Here is a 17,975-nt window from a genome sequence, read left to right on the forward strand (position 1 = left end):
TAAACACTCGGCACCAGCACTTTTGAGTGGACATTGAGGTTTGAAGTGAATGCTTGTTTTTCTCTGTTTGAAGGTCTGTAAACTGACCTCCCATCAGGTCAAGATTATTTAACTAAAAACTCAAAACAATCTTTGCAAGTTTCTGACTGTGGGGATTTGATCTTTACTTGTACTGGTTAACGCCTCAGGGAATAAACTTCTGGGAAAATAATGAGCTGAAGATGAATCCCTGTGATACAACAGGTGCGTTTTGATCAAGAAGAAAAGTGTTGGTATAAAAACCAAACTTCAATGCAAGTGAACATCGTAGCTGAGGGAGCAGCTCCTGTCTTCTGAGTTCACTCAATGTGGTCTTTGATATAATGTGAGGGTAAACTCCATAAAGTTCCATTGATCGTGTTAGAATCATCCAGGATTCAGTTATCAAACAAACATTGACACCGAGTCACATAAGGAGATATTAGTACAGATAATCAAAAACCTAGTCAATGAGGTAGGTTTTAAGGAGTGTATTAAAGTCGGAAGGTGAGGTGGAGAGGAAGAGAGGTTTAGGGAGGAAATTCCAGAGGTTGGGCCAAGGCAGCTGAAGGCTCAGCCACCAATGGTGGAACGATAAAAATGGGAGGTACTCGGGGCTGGAATTAGAGGAGTGCAGATATGTTGAGGGGTGTAGCGACGGAGGAGATTACAGAGATACGGAGGAGAAAAGCCAAGGAGGGATTTGTAAACAAAAATGAGAATTTTAAAAGCGAGGTGTTGCCAGACTGAGAGCAACTACAGGTCAGTGAGCACAAGGATGATGAGTGAATGGGACTTGGTGTGAGTTAGGGTACAGGCAGCAGAGTTTGTTAATCTAGCACCATAGCAATTTGGCTGCCATACCTGGAGACACATTTATTGAAATGTCTTTTAATGCCTTCTTTAAAGATTTTACCTTTGCTTCTAGCACTTCCAGCCCAGTCTGTTTTCCTCAAATAATTTTGGAAAACAAGGGGGAAATTTTCAAAACCTCTACTGAATTAACATTTTTCCTAAGTGTTTTTATATTAAACGCATACCTCTAGGGGTAAAACTGGTCTTCACCAGCACGACTCGAGCTCAGAGTGAATTGATAGCCCGTTTTACACTCCACCCGACTGTCTTTTCCATTGTCCTCATCGTGCCTGGGAAGATGGGGGTCTGGGTGGAGGAAAGAAAGTAGCCATGTTGTCTGCTCCTGGTCACTATCCAGTGTCCCTGCTGGAAACAGAGGGTGTGTGACAGTCAAGTGAGGAAAAAGAAAGGACTTGCATCTGATCCCCCACACAGGGGAATAGCAGACTGGCACTCACCGTGGAACAGTCTCTAACTGAGGAGTCAGCCCCTTCAGCAAAGGAGGAGAGAGAGTTGGAGGAAATCATGTTTCCTTTTCCTGTTTTACAGAAGGATTGCACCTTACTACACCAGAGAATACAGAGAGGATAGACACTGCAGATAGATCCTGACAATCACCCAAAGAACAACTGCACAACTGTGGGAAGACATCCAGTCCCTTCACAGCATTGCTCAGCACAGAGAAGGTTGGGCAGTGAAACCATCATCTGGAAATCGGTCGGGCCAGGGGAGCTTTGACATATCATCAGATCTGAAACTGGTCAATGGTGTGGAACCTTCCATCAGAACCAACCTTTCCAAAGGTTTGGCTGTAGGTGATCGGTCAGAGTGAGGCTGGGAAGAAGTGTGAGTGGCTGCAAGTGTGGTGAGAGCTTCAATCATTCATCCAGCCTCATGAACCACTAACTCATTCCTACAGGTGGGAGGCTGTTCAAGTGTGAGGAGGGCTGCATCTGTTGTACAACTGTTAGTACAAAGTCAGCTACATGGAAGAGAAACCATTCAAGTGTGAGGTGTGTGGCAAATCATTCTCATGCTCTACTCAATTCCTGAGACACCAACACATTCACACGGGGGAGAAACCATTCACATATGTGCTGTGTGACAAATCATTTGCACAGTCATCCACCCTCCGTGTACACCAACACATTCACACGTGGGAGAAAACATTCACGTGTGGGGTGTGCAACAAATCATTCTCGCAGCCATCAACCCTCCGTGCACACGCACGCATTCACACAGGGGAGAAACCATTCAAGTGTGAGGTTTGTGGTAAAGCTTTCCTGACATCTACAAGGTTCCTGATACACCAGAGCATTCACACCGGGGAGAAATCATTCAGGTGTGAATTGTGCAACCAAGCATTCACATGGCCATCGACGCTCGCTCAACACCGACGTATTCACAGTGGAGAGAAAACATTTACATGTGAGGTGTGTGACAAATCATTCTCGGGCTCATCAGCCCTCCGGGTGCACCAACGCATCCACACAAGGGAGAAGCCATTCAAGTGCGAAGTATGCAACAAATCATCTCGCATCCATCAGCCCTCCGTGAACACCAACGCCTTCACACTGGGGAGAAGCTATTCAAGTGTGAGGTGTGTAATAAGGACTTTGCAGTTACCAGGCCTTGTGAGTCACCGGCGCATTCACACAGGGGAGAAGAAAACATTCACGTGTGAGGTGTGTAAAATGGACTTTGAACAATTATGGGGCCTGTTGGATCACTGACGAATTCACACAGTGGGGAAGCCAAGTAAGGTGTGTGACTGAGTCTTCACACAGTCAGCAATGATCATGAAACACTGATATCTGCATTGAGGAAAAGATGTTTCATTGTGAGGTGTGTGACAAGGGCTTGGCACAATCATCTGGCCTGATGTATCACTGACCCATTCACACTGGAGAGAAACCGTTTACGTGTGAAGAGCCTTCACAAACTTATTGAAGCTCCTGGTCCATCAGAGGATCCATACAGAAGGAATGCTTCAAGTGTGGGCTTCACAATAAAATTCTCCTGACGTCTTTGAACATCCTGGGACAGCAGAGGATTCACACAAGGGGAAGCTGTTCAGGTGTGATGTTTGTGACAAGGTTTTCACCCACTCCTCTGATCTCCTCAAGCACCAGCAGATCCACACTGGAGAGAAACCATTCAGGTGTGAGGCGTGTGACAAGACTTTCACACAGTCAGTGTATCTCCTGGTCTGTCAACACACTCACACAGGGGAGAAATCCTATCAGTGTGAGGCCTGTAATAAAACCTTCACACAGTTGTTGGACCTCCTGGAACATCAGTGAACCCAAACAGGGGACAAACCCTTCCAGTGTGATGTGTGTCAGCATTGTTTCACCTACTCCTCTCTCACCATACACCAATGTCTGCACAAGGACTTGGAGCCAGGTCACCTCTTCCATTACACTGAGAGTTGTCTGTGTTGTTTACCCTCCAGTGCTCGCACTGGGGAGCTGTCATTCCAAAGCACTGTCTGTCTCAGCAGTGTCTGTCTTGAGCCTCTCCCACCATCAGTCCAATTGTTTCAAAAAGGTCAATTTAACCTTTGAGCAGATCAGCAACCATCAGCAAAAGACGACATCAATATGTATAGAAGCTCCTGTTTATGCACAGATGCCACTGTATCTCTGGGAAGATTTCCACAGCTACAGGAAGTAGGCGATTCAGGAGAATTTGTGTTAGGACTCTCCCTGTTATAGACAAGTCGATGATCTGTCCAGAAGACATCAATCCCCCACATGGATCAAGTGATACAAACATTACTTCGAACTTTGACCTGGCTTTAGACCTTCCAGACGAACTTCCGACATGGTCTTTGTGGCCAAACAAATTCAAGAAAATGTCGAGGACAACACCAAGAACTCTTCATTACATTCATCGATGTGACCAATGCATTTTACTCAGTAAATTGTGAGACTCTGTGGATTGTTCTCCAATGATTTGGATGTCCAAGAAACTTCACCACGATCCTGCAATTGCTTCATGATGATTTGACTGCAACTGTCTTGAGTGGGAGATCTGAAACAGAAGCCTTCAAAATCCAGACTGGTGTCAAGCAAGGCTGTGTGATAGCCCCCATTCTATTTACAATCTACCTGACAGTGGCTATTCACCTCATCAAAGATCAACTGCAATCTGTTGTCAGTATTAAATACCATCGAGATGGGAAACTCATTTACCTCAGTTGACTCTGTGCCAAAACTAAACTGACCACCGTAGATACACATGATCTACAGTTTACAGATGACTGCAGTGTCACTGCCCACTCTGTAATAGATTTACAAACCAATCTCGATCTCTCCAACTCTGCATACAAGAAACCCGGCCTGTCTTTGAACGTTGCCAAGTCAAAATTCAAATATCAACACACACCTGGTCAGCTAAACTGTAAGATTTCTGGGTTCGGGACCACCGATACCTAAATAGGCAGTTGACTAGTTGTATGTAAGTTTATTAAGAAACAACAGTTTAGATATGATACATTAACTAATTAGACGGAAAAAACGTATATACGACCGGTAACAGCTTGTGATAACAGCATTCCGCTTTCTAATCGAAGTGTTAGGAAACTCTTCCCTCGATCTCTCGACCTTCCTCCTCCTCCTTTGGTCCATCTTCCATCTGAAGAAAACAGCTGCCCAATGAGCACTGCCACCTCAGCAGCCCCTCAGCAGTACCTCACCAGTATGACACCAATCTATATACCCTTTTTTGGGGGTCTGGTAGCTTACCCAGTGTCAATCATCTATCTAACTATTCTGACCAATGGATACAGGACAGGTACTCCAAACGTCAGGGTGGTTACCACCCGCCTTGTGCGTCACCCCCCTCTAGGTCAGCTTTTTAGTTTACATCTTGCTGAGGGTCATATCCTGGTCCTTTTTAAACAATTGCATAGATAAGGGGGTACAGGAGACGCCATCTTAACACAGTAATGACAGCATGAACTAAGTGACCTTGCCTGTTCCCACAGACTGTTTAAAAATTGTTGCCTTTTTAAAAAGCTTTTTAGGGGGTGTTAAATTATGCAGAAAATATCTTTATCCAAGACCCCAATTTCTTACAAAACATTCCATCTCCCATATATGTTGAAGTAGAGACTCTGGAATATGTTGAGCACTTCCCAGACCTCAACAGCCACCTCTCTCAAAAGGCCGCCATTGACGAGGAGATCCAACACCGGATTAGCTGTGCCGAACTAATGGCACAGTGATATTGTCACTGGACTAGTAATCCAGAGACCCAGCGTAATGCTCTGGGGACCCAGGTTCAAATCCTGCCATGGCAGATGGTGGAATTTGAATTCAATAAAAATCCGGAATTAAAAGTCTAATGATGACCATGAAACCATTGCTGATTGTCTGGTTCACTAATGTCCTTCTGAGAAGGAAATCTGTCCTTACCTGATCTACCTGTGATTCCAGACCCACAGCAATGCAAATGACTCTTAAATGCCCTCTGTACAATTCAGGATGATAAATCCTACTAATCATTGCCTAGCCAGTGATTGCAACATCCCTTGAATGAATAAAAAAGCTAAGGCAGCGAGTGTTTGACTGCAGCAGTTTGGACTGCAAAGGTTCAGGAAGGTGGGTCACCACCATCTCCTCTGGATGGGCAGTAAATGCTGCCTTTGACCAGGAAGGGAGTAAAGATAATTTTGTTAACAAAAAGGGAGTGCTTAATCCAGATTGATGGCTACAGAGGACGACTATCCTGAGTATGATGAGGGAGTGGGGGTGAGTCTCCACAGACCTGAGTTCCCTCAGCCCATCATACCTCGATGTAATAACAGTGTGATATGTTCACCTCACACTCTTCCAAGATTCACTTCATGTTCTGGGAAAGATTTTGAATCATTTTCAAATGATTTGTTATTTTGGTTGATTCAAAGTTTGTTCTGAACTGAATGTTGTGTTGTTTGTCTGCTATTTAATCAATCTTCTGTATAGATTTATGTATGTAGATTTATTCATATTTCTGTATGAAAATAAATTCATTCTTTTAGCCTAACCCAAACTACTTGATTTGTCAGCATGATGTGTGCCAATTCACTGAAACACTTAGGAGCCTACAGTAAGAGTCCTGTACACAATATATTGATCAATGTCACTGTGGGCTGGTATAATTTCTCCCTCAATGTGTTTATAATTTCCAGTTCACCGGAAGCATAATGTTTCACAAAGGAAGAAAGACTTGCACCTATGGCCTGAATCTTCGGCTCGGCAAGCGGGGACGGGGCCTGCTCACCGAGGTGTTAAATGACACGCGGTGACGTTGGGCGGGGGTCCTGACATCACCGCACATCATTTAGATTTTCAGTTCAGCTGGCACACAAGCGACTCAGCTGTGCGCCTGCTGAGCTGTGAAAGGCCTATCAAAGCTGATAAATATCAATTAAACTAATAAACTGAGTTGCCTGTACAACCTTAAAGATGGCGGGCAGGCGAAGAGCCCAGGCAGCCTTCGCATTTTTCATGAAACCTCATCCACGGGCAGGATGAGGTTTCATGAAGGGTTTATAAGTTAAATACATTTTTTCATTAATGTTCATTGACATGTCCCAGCTCATGTGACACTCTCATGTTAGGGACATGCCTTAAAATGTTTTCTTTTCTTCATTAAAATTTTTAAAACTTAAACTAATCTCCCTGAGACACTTCCGTGCCTCAGTGAGATTTCTGCACTGTTTTGCGCAGGCCCCGACTCAGGGAGCCACCTCTCATCCCGCCTGCGCAGGGAGCGCTCAACACTTCCGGGCGCACATCACACTGGGCAAGCCTTAATTGGCCCACCCGTGTAAAATGATGGCGCGAGCCCAATCGGGGGAGCCGATCAGGTCTGCACCTGCCACCGCACAACCTGCCCGACGGGGGGAAAATCTGCCTTAACAGCCAATGAGCACTTTATGAAGTGTGGTTACTTTTGTAATGTAGGAAACGTGGCAGCAGATTTGTGTGCAGCAAGCTCCCACAAACAACAACATGATAATGACCAAATAATCTGTTTATGTGATGTTGATTGCAGGATCCATATTGGCCAGGACATCAAGGATAACTCCCCTGCTCTTCTAAAACATAGTGTCATCAGATATTTTACATTCACCTTAGAAGGTTTAACTCATTTGAAGGATGGTACCTCTGACAGTGCAGCACTCCCTCAGTCGTGCACTGGAGTGTCAGCCTCAGTGCTCAAGTATCTGGAGTGAGACTTGAACCCACAACCTTCTGACTCAGAGATGAGAGTGCTACCAAAGCCACGACTGACACAAACTTATAATATTCCTGTTGTATTTGATTCAGTTTCTAAGGGGTTAAGTCCCAAGGTTGTGTACAGAATGCTTTTCCCCCTGTAAACTGGCAGCCTGAAAGTTTGATTTGATTTAAAGTGATAACTAGTCAGAACTGCAGGTGTCAGTGTTGTCTTTGTGTCTGGGTTCCTGAAGCTGTGAAAGGTGGTAAAGTCCCTGGTGTCAGCTGGAATGGACATCTTAAGGGATTGTCTTCAGTCAGTACTGCTGATTAACCATTCTGCTTTCATTCACTCATGAAAGTTCTATTGTTTAGGCATAGTTCTAACAGTCTGTCAGGAATAAAATTCAAGGAATAAACCCACTCTTCCCAGGAAAGCTCAGTGTTACTTTTAGTGAGGTTTTTGAGCTTGTTTTCAAATCCCTCCATGGCCTCTCCCCTCCCTACCTCTGTAATCTCTTCCACCCCTCAGTCCTGCACTGGAGTGTCAGCCATGATTTTTTGTGCTCAAGTCCTGGAGTGGGACTTGAACTCACAACCCTCTGACTCAGAGAACAAGGTTGTGGGTTCAAGTCCAACTCCAGATGGATTATTCCATGAACATGGATTAAAATTGTTGTCAGGGCCACATAAATAATTCCTCAGGTTCTGGGCTCCCTGTACAAACCTCATCCACCATTTATTGAAACACAAATGTGTTGTAAAATGAGTGAAGAAATTATCCTGTAGATGTTTACACACTGCATTGATCATGAAACCAATCAGATCCCAATGTGCCAGCCTTAAATAAAACCGTTTCAATTGGTCACACACAAGTTTTTAAAATGTTTACTTCAGTAAAACTCCTTGGCAACTATACAACAAGCACAGTGATTTTGGCCGAGAGTTTACGCTAGTTTATTTCAGATTTATCAGCGTTACTCGGCTGAAATTGACCATGTCAGGAATTTTAAATGTAAATTACATCAAATTGAACTTTGCCGATCTTTAACTCTAGTTTATTAAACATCACCCAGGAAGCGGGTACCAACCACAGAAATGACCACGGCCCCAGGTGGGAATAATGAGAGTGGTGAGTTTCTGCCGATTGTGCCTGTTTGAGGCGGCTCTTCAAATTACACTCAGGGTTTTTGGGCGTTCAGGCACCAGCAATCAGTCATGTTCATGACTCCAGTCTACATGTTGTGGTCAGCAATTATTTCAGTAAACTACAGATAATAGTTTATTTCAGTCGTGTCACATAAACTGGAGAAATAGTTAAATATCGTCATAATTATATTATTTCCTTAATAATATTATCTGGATTTTCTGTTTTATTTTTCATTTATGTTAGAGTTTAAAATGGTGAGATTTCTCTCCATCCCTCTCATCTTTGTAATGATACAGGAGATAAAGAAAGAGAGAGAGAGAGATGGAGAGGATTGAGGAGTTGGTGCCATCATTTTGTGCAACACACATTGAGGAGGAGGTGATGTTTAATGATGCCCGTGTCTCTCTCAGGCAGCTCACAGAGAAAAGCTAGTGGGATGCTGAAGAATTGTTTCAGGTACTGGCTACACCTGGGAGTGGATTGCAGTATTCCCCAGAGAGAGAGAATGGTCACAATCATCCTAGTGTACTGCACACTGAACAATATCACTCTCAAACAAGGTCTAGACTGGGACAGTCCAGGAGAGGTGATTGGGCTGGGACATCCCTGGAGAGGCGAATGTACCAGGACATCCCAGGAGAGGAGCCGGACGAGGTGATTGTTGAGCCTCAGAAATTGGAGCTGAGAGGAGCTGAGCCTCCACATGAGGCGGCTCCTGGACAGGGCAGGGCAGAGCTGTCAGATATCAACACATAGGAGCAGGAGTAGGCCATTCAGCCGATCATACCTGTTATGCCATTCAAGCAGATCATGGCTGATCATCTTTACCTGTAGACCAATTTTTCCATTATCCCCATACCCCTTGGTGTCATTAGTGTCCAGAAATTATCGATTTCTGCCATGAACATATTCAATTACTGAACTTCATGGGCCATCCACTTATACTGAACCCCGCTTCACTCCCTGAGTCATCAAGTCACCTCACACCTCATGGAGCACCCAATCAATCATCTATCTCTCCCTTCTCTGTTTCTCTGTTCTGTGGCCTTGTCTGTTGTGTGCCTCTCTCCTTTGTTCCTCTCCTGTTCCCCCTCCCTCCCTCCTGTCTCCCACTCTCCTGTGTCCCTTTCTCCTGTACTTGTGCTGATCCCACCGCTGCACGTTGCCTTCGGTGCTGTGGGTCTTCCTCTTCTGATCTGCTGTCAAACACATCCGAGGCTACACATCCCACACTGATGTTGTCAGTTTGAAAGTCTCCGAGGATGAAGAATGTTATTCCCACACTAGAAATCTCTGTCAAACGTTTACCAGGGGAACTGAGACAGCAGCTGGAATAAGTGAGGTTTGATTCAGATGGGACAATGACAAGTTTAAATCCCCACCTGATTTGCTGCTCAAAGTCGCCTCCGTTTCACCGGTCAGTTTCCCAAACTTTTGTTTTGGATTTCCAGCATCCGCAGTTTTTTGCTTTTATCTTCATCTTACTCCAGAAATATTTGGATTGGCTGTGAGAGACGTCAATCAGAGAGCCCCACCCACTCTGCCCATTCCCTCCCCTTCCTCTTCCACAGCTGCTTCACTTCCTGTAGGGACTCAAAACCAACTCAGGAGATGGTGAGTGAACGAACACAATTTATAATAATTACATCACATAATATCCACACTAATCTTCAGGCAGCCTGACTATCCTGTGGGGAATCAGCTGTGGAAATGCCCCTTATGCTGTGTGAGAACATCCAGCTGAGAGAGCTGTTTACTCGGTGCTTTGTGCTGAACTGTTTGCCTGGAGCTGTGTGTTGGATATTGAGTGTGTTTATTGGAAGCATTTCCCTTCTGATTTACAGGCTGACTTTTGTTGATGGCTCATTACTGAATATGAGAAGGTGAGGTGTAATTATCTGGGAGGTGCAGAGTGTCTGAGGATTCTTACTGATTTCCTATTGTTGAGTTCTGTGTGTGTGTGTGTGTGTGTGTGTTGGGATACGATTATTATTCTGATAAAGTCCCTCTGATGGGATATTGCCCAGTTGGAACAACAGTGCTGAGGGAGACAAAAACAGAATTACCTGGAAAAACTCAGCAGGTCTGGCAGCATCGGCGGAGAAGAAATCAGTTAATGTTTCGAGCCTTCATGGCCCTTCGGCAGAACTGAAGCATAGTTAGAAGAAGGGAGAAATATGAATTGGTTTAAGGTGGGTGGGGGGGGGGGGGGAGAGACACATTGAGGGTGTGGTGATTGTGGAGATGAGCAGATAATCAAAAGATGTCAGGCAAAAGGGTCAAAGAGGTGTCGAAGGTGGTGACATTTGTCTGAGAAAAGTGCTAATTAAGAATGGAAGACAGGATATTCAAAGTACAGCTCTAGTGGGGGTGGGGTGGAAAGGCTAACAAGGTTTTAGTTTAGATTTAAAAATAATGGAAATAGGTGGGGAAAGAAGAATCTATATAAATTATTGAAAAAAAGGGGGGAGGGGGGAAAGAAACGGGGTGGGGATGGGGGGAGGGGGAGTTTAAGATCTAAAGTTGTTGAATTCAATATTCAGCCCGGAAGGCTGTAAAGTGCCTAGTCGGAAGATGAGGTGCTGTTCCTCCAGTTTGCGTTGGGCTTCACTGGAACAATGCAGCAAGCCAAGGACAGACATGTGGGCAAGAGAACAGGGTGGAGTGTTAAAATGGCAAGCGACAGGGAGGTTTGGGTCTTTCTTGCGGACAGACCGCAGGTGTTCCGCAAAACGGTTGCCCAGTTTGCGTTTGGTCTCTCCAATGTAGAGGAGACCGCATTGGGAGCAACGAATGCAGTAGACTAAGTTAGGGGAAATGCAAGTGAAATGCTGCTTCACTTGAAAGGAGTGTTTGGGCCCTTGGACGGTGAGGAGAGAGGAAGTGAAGGGGCAGGTGTTGCATCTTCTGCGTGGGCATGGGGAGGTGCCATAAGTGGGGGTTGAGGAGTAGGAGGTGATGGAGGAGTGGACCAGGGTGTCCCAGAGGGAACGATCCCTACGGAATGCCGTCAGGGGGGGTGAAGGGAAGATGTGTTTGGTGGTGGCATCATGCTGGAGTTGGCGGAAATGGCGGAGGATGATCCTTTGAATGCGGAGGCTGGTGGGGTGATAAGTGAGGACAAGGGGGACCCTATCATGTTTCTGGGAAGGAGGAGAAGGCGTGAGGGAGGATGCGCGGGATATGGGCCGGACACGGTTGAGGGCCCTGTCAACGACCGTGGATGGAAAACCTCGGTTAAGGAAGAAGGAGGACATGTCAGAGGAGCTGTTTTTGAAGGTAGCGTCATCAGAACAGATGCGACGGAGGCGAAGGAACTGAGAGAATGGGATGGAGTCTTTACAGGAAGCGGGGTGTGAGGAGCTGTAGTCGAGGTAGCTGTGGGAGTCGGTAGGCTTGTAATGGATATTGGTGGACAGTCTATCATCAGAAATTGAGACAGAGAGGTCAAGGAAGGGAAGAGAAGTGTCAGAGATGGACCATGTGAAGATGATGGTGGGGTGGAGATTGGAAGCAAAATTAATAAATTTTTCCAGGTCCCGACGAGAGCATGAACCAGCACCGAAGTAATCATCGATGTACCGGAGAAAGAGTTGTGGGCGGGGGCCGGAGTAGGACTGGAACAAGGAATGTTCCACATACCCCATAAAGAGACAGGCATAGCTGGGGCCCATGCGGGTACCCATAGCCACACCTTTTATTTGGAGGAAGTGAGAGGAGTTAAAGGAGAAATTGTTCAGTGTGAGAACAAGTTCAGCCAGACGGAGGAGAGTAGTGGTGGATGGGGATTGTTGGGGCCTCTGTTCAAGGAAGAAGCTAAGGGCCCTCAGACCATCCTGGTGGGGGATGGAGGTGTAGAGGGATTGGACATCCATGGTGAAGAGGAAGCGGTTGGGGCCAGGGAACTGGAAATTGTTGATGTGACGTAAGGTGTCAGAGGAATCACGGATGTAGGTGGGAAGGGACTGGACAAGGGGAGAGAGAAGGGAGTCAAGATAACGAGAAATGAGTTCCGTGGGGCAGGAACAGGCTGACACGATCGGTCTGCCAGGGCAGTTCTGTTTGTGGATTTTGGGTAGGAGGTAGAAGCGCTGCCTCATCGGAAGCTTCTTTAAAGATTTTACCTGAAGGCCTCAGCCTTTCCCGAAAGCCTGGGCTTGGATTTGATAGTTTTGCCCAGTGCTGTGGCTGATAGCTGAATTTGGGATGTGCAGTCTGAGCGAGTGCAGTGTATCTAATTTCCCAGGATAAACCAGAACCCTTCAATCAGCTACACTGAAGCAATATTTTCCTCAGCTTCTAGCACTTCCTATCCAGTGCATTTTCTTCAAATAATTTTCAAAAACAAGAGGAGAAATTTCAAAATCGCCAGTGAATTAACATAGCTGATTAGCACTCACTGTGGAACTGTCTGTCAGTCCCTTCAGCAAAGGAGGAGAGAGAGTCGGAGGAAATCATGTTTCCTTTTCCTGTTTTACAGAAGGATTGCACTGACCTACACCAGAGAATACAGAGAGGATAGACACCGCAGATAGATCCTGACCATCACCCAAGGAACAACTGCACAGCTGTGGGAAGACATCCAGTCCCTTCACAGCATTGCTCAACACAGAGAAGTTTGGGCAGTGAAACCATCAACTGGAAATTGGTCGGGTCAGTGGAGCTTTGACATATCATCAGATCTGAAACTGGTCAGTGGTGTGGAGCCTTCCATCAGAAACAACCTTTTTGAAGGTTCGACTGTGGGCGATTGGTCAGGGTGACACTGGGAAGAAGTGTGAGTGGTTCCAAGTGTGGTGAGAGCTTCAATCATTCATCGAGCCTCATGAACCACTGACTCATTCTTATAGGTGAGAGGCTGTTCAAGTGTGAGGAGGGCTCCACAGGCTCATACAGTCTCCGAACACACAAGGTGCATCTGTTGTATGACCTGTCACAGAAGGGCAGCTCCATGGAAGAGAAAGTATTCAAGTGTGAATTGTGCGACCGGACCTTCACAAAGTCATCGAGGCTCATGCAACATCGACGCATTCACACTGGGGAAAAACCTTACACATGTGAAGTGTGTGACAAATCATTCTCGCAGTTATCAAACCTCCGTGTACACAAATGCACTCAGAAAGGTGAGAATCCATTCTCATGCAAAGTGTGAGGTAAATCATTCACACAGTCCTGGACCCTCCGTGTGCATCTACGCATTCACACAGGAGAGAAACCATTCACGTGTGAGGTGTGTGACAAAACATTCTCGCAGCTATCGTCCCTCTGTGCACATCAACGCATTTACACAGAGGAGAAACCATTCAGATGCGAGATGTGCAACAAATCATTCAGGCAGTCATCACACCTTCGTGAACATGAACGCATTCACACAGGGGAGAAACCTTTCACCTGCAAGGTGTGTGACAAATCATTCTCGCTGTTAAGGAACCTTCATGCACATCAGCTCATTCACACAGGAGCAGAGGTCACTGGAGTTTTATGCACTCTCATCCCTGAGTCAGAAGGTTGTGGGTTCAAGTCTCACTCCAGAGACTTGAGCACTGAGACTGACACTCCAGTGCAATACTGAGGGAGTGCTGTACTATCAGAGGAACCAACTTTCAGATGAGTTAAACTAAATCCCCATCTGTCCTCTCAGGTGAATGGAAAAGATCCCATGACACAATGTTGTAGAAGAGCAGGAGTGTTATTCCTGATGTCCTAGTCAATATGGATCCTAGTTTAATAAATTTCAACAGTGACTACTGCTGAGTTTGTGAAAGTTGATATATAAATGCAAGTCTTTCTTTCTTAGGAGAGATTATGCTTCCCATGAACTGGAAATTATAAATCCATTGATGGTGAAGGTATACGAGCCCAGTGACATTGATCAATATATTATGTACAGGACTCTTACTGTAGGCTCCTGAGTGTTTCAGGGAATATGAAAATGTCATGTTGACGAATCAGGTGGTTTGGGTTAAGCTTAAAAAAGATGATTGAGTTATAAATCTATACAGAAGATTGAAAAACAGCGGACATACAACAAAACAATATTTAGCTTACACCAAACATTAAAACAACCAAAATTACAAAGCATTTGAAAATGACTCAAGATCTTTTCATCAATATGAAATTAATCTTGGAACAGTATGAAGTGAACATGTCACACTGTTATTACATCATGATATGATGGACTCAGGGAACTCAGGTCTGTAGAGACTCACTCCCACTCCCTCACCATACTCAGGATAGTAGTCCTCCCAGATAGGAGAGTACAAACATTCCCCATGGTGTTAGCCAAACACCCGTCACCTGAAGAGGATCGATCTATAATTCACCTCACCAACTAAAACAGGGTTCGATTCTACCCCATACCCATTCCTGAGAGCTGGATCACTTTACTAACACACACACATCAGGGGAAACTCTCAGAACACTACAGACAGAAGTTTATTTAAAATCCCTATGGTTAGTCTGGGTCCCAATTCCGATGGTCAGAAATGACACCAAACCTTAGTGGCACAGAATGGAGCTCGTTTCATCACCAATAGTTACAAAGATCCAGTGGTCACATGGGTCCATGGACCAATCAGTTTCCATTCCTGGAAGACACTCTTCCCCCAGGTGAGTTGGACAGCGCTTTCTAATTCCCAACTCTCTGCCCTTTGACCCTCCATTCACCACAATGCTTCTGTAGCCGTCAATCTGACTTAGTCGCTCCCTCTTTTCCACCTTCTACGCCCTTGTTCCCAAAATCACCTTTACTCCCTTCCTGGTTGATCTCCCTGCTTCTCAAGTCCAAGGGGTGAAGATTTGAGCGTGTCTGGTACACAACTGGTTTAGCCATCCATCACCAGATCTGACTGGGCCACATCAAGAATTAGTGGTCCTGCTTTCCTCTGCCAAAACTGCTCATTAATCCAGGACCATCCTGAAGAGAAAAGATAACCCACAATTTCTCCTCCCCAAAACCAACTGTGTCCTTGTGGAAGTTATGTTCCAGCTGTACAGAGCTCTGTTTAGACCCTATCTGGAGAACTGTGTTCAGTTCTGGGCACCACACCTCAGGAAGGATGTATTGGCCTTGGAGGGAGTGCAGCGTAGATTCACCAGAATGTTACTGGGGCTGCTACCAGACCATCTATACAGCAGCAGCAGCCCATCGACAGTCTGTGCAACCTGTCCTCGTAATTCAACCTCTTTAGCCCCAATCACTATTTATGACACTACCAATTTTCATGTCATATGCAAACTTAGTGATTATACCTCCTATATTCACGTCTAAATCGTTAATGTACACTAAAAACAGCAAGGGACCCAGTACTGATCACCGTGGAACACCACTTGTCACAGGCTTCCAATCACTAATACAACCTTCGACCATCACTCTCTGCCTCCTGCCTCTAAGCCAATTTTGGATCCAATTTGCCAAATTGCCCAGGATCCCATGGGCTCTTACCTTCTTGATCATTCTCCCATGCGGGACCTTGTCAAAAGCCACACTGAAGTCCATGTCGACTACATCAACTGCACTACCCTCATTTACACAACTGATCACCTCCTCGAAAAATTCAATCAAATTTGTTATGTAATGTAATGATGGAACTTTATAAAACGCTGGTTAGGCCACAGCTGGAATTTTGTGTACAGTTCTGGTCACCACATTACAGGAAGGACATAATTGCTCTGGATAGAGCACAGAGAAGATTTACAAGATATACAGCAACAGCGAGACTGCCTCATGACCAGGCTCTTACCCGCAATGGAGAGGGAGCGTCGCTTCCACATGCCCAGTTTTCTTTACACCATAGACACTCACTCCTTCCAGTTTCTAACGCATGCCCTGGTCCCTCCGAACCATCTCCCCAGCACCTTCAGGCGGTCTGACCTGACGGTGAAGGGGACAAAAGATCGGTCAGCCCAGTTCCCAAAGAACATGGCCTCGCTTTTGCCATGATTTACCTTGGCTCCCGAGGCCAGTTCGAACTAGTCGCAGATGTTGATCAGTCTGCGCACCGACAGCGGATCCGAGCAGAAGACAGCGACATCGTCCATGTACAGGGAGGCATTGACCTGAGTGCCTCCACTGCCTGGGATCGTCACTCCTCTTATGCCCGGATCCTTCCTGATGGACTCAGCAAAGGGCTTTATGCAACACATAAACAGGACAGGGTAGAGAGGGCAGCCCTGCCTGACTCCAGGTTTAATTGCAAAGCTATCTGATTCCTGCCCATTGATTGAAACTGCGCTACTAATGGATCCAGTTGCGGATTCCCTCCCCAAACCCTATTTTGGAGAGCACATCCACCATGTAGGTGTGCGATATTCTGTCAAAGGCCTTCTCCTGATCCAGGCTGATGAGGCAGGTGTCCACACCCCTGTCCTGCATATAGGCAATCGTATCCCTTGAGTGGCGCAAGGCTGTCAGAGATCTTCCTGCCGGGCACTGCACAGGTCTGATCAGGGTGGATCATCAACTCCAGAGCAGACTTGACCTGATTGGCAATGACCTTGGACAGAATCTTATCATCCACATTCAACAGTGAAATGGGTCGCCAATTTCTAATTTCCTCCCTTTCCCCCTCGTGCTTGTAGATGAGGGTGATGATGCCTTTCCTCATGGATTCTGACATGCTGCCAGCCAGGAGCATACTCTCGTACACTTCTAGCAGGTCTGGGCCGATCCAGTCCCACAGAGCCGAATACAACTCAGCTGGCAAGCCGTCGCTTCCGGGAGTCTTACTCTTCTCAAAGGACTCAAGGGTCTTAGTCAGTTCGTCAGGAGTTAGTGGTTTGACCAGGCTCTCCCATGTACTGTTGTCTAAGACCTCCGTGATAGAGGACAGGAAGGACTGGGAGGCCGTGCTGTCTGTGGACTTCACATCATACAAGGATTTGCTGATCCTCAAAATGTCAGATTCTGATGACTTTACTGAGCCATCTTTGTCCTTCAGGCTGCTGATCACAGAGCTCTCTCTGTGTACCTTTTGGAAGAAGAAATGTGAGCACGTAACATCCTGCTCCACGGAGCGGACTCTGCACCGGAAGATGATCTTGGAGGCCTCCGAGGCAAAGAGTGAGGCTTGCTGGCTATTCACCTCTTGGAGTTCCTCCTTGACATCGACCCCCATCGACTGCAGCCGGAGCAGGTTCTGCATGTTTTTCTGGAGTCGGGACATATCCCTCTGTTCCTTTCTAGCTTTCTGGACGCCTTTGAGGATGAAAAACTTCTTGATGTTTCCCTTGATCGCTTCCCACCAGTGTGTCAGGGACTCAAAGAGGGATTTCACGGTTCTCCAACCTTTGTAATCCCTCTTGAGTTCCTCAATGTTCTCTGGGGTCAGCAGTTGCATGTTCAGCTTCCATGCCAACCCTCTGGTCTTCCTGTAAATGACAGTCAGCCAGTAGGAGGCAATGGTCAGAGAAGAACACCGGCTTGACGTTGGTGGATCTGACCGCGAACACACGGGACACAAACAGGAAGTCTATCCTGGAATGGATGGACCCGTCTGGCCACGACCAGGTGTATCTACGCTGCGCTCCATCTGCAGGGTTGCTGAAGACGTCGTGCAACTTGGCATCCTTAACTGTTTCCATCAGGGATCTGGACGTAGTGTCCAATCTGCTGACGGCCTTGCCGGATTGTCCAGCCGCATCGATGATGCAGTTGAAGTCACCACCCAGTGGGAGCTGCTGAAAGACCACCAGCCGCTCGCCCTTTTGTGCCGGGGCGTACATGTTAATTAACTTGAGGTTAA

The 17,975-nt window shown here is 46.2% G+C and overlaps 1 protein-coding gene across 1 annotated transcript; it reads left to right on the forward strand.

The window, feature by feature from the left end:
• The first annotated feature begins 365 nt into the window (after positions 1–365).
• Positions 366–4,386, forward strand: LOC144695268 (uncharacterized). The gene has a single exon (XM_078566183.1). The coding sequence runs from the start codon at positions 1,860–1,862 to the stop codon at positions 2,604–2,606; it is 747 nt and encodes a 248-aa protein (XP_078422309.1). The 5' UTR covers positions 366–1,859; the 3' UTR covers positions 2,607–4,386.
• Positions 4,387–17,975: the final 13,589 nt, after the last annotated feature.

This window comes from Cetorhinus maximus, chromosome 21, assembly GCF_964194155.1.
Source record: "Cetorhinus maximus chromosome 21, sCetMax3.hap1.1, whole genome shotgun sequence".
Classification (NCBI taxonomy): Eukaryota; Metazoa; Chordata; class Chondrichthyes; order Lamniformes; family Cetorhinidae; genus Cetorhinus; species Cetorhinus maximus.

Coding starts and splice junctions, on each gene's coding strand:
- LOC144695268 (XM_078566183.1), top strand. CDS start 1,860: ATGGAAGAGAAACCATTCAAGTGTGAGGTGTGTGGCAAATCATTCTCA.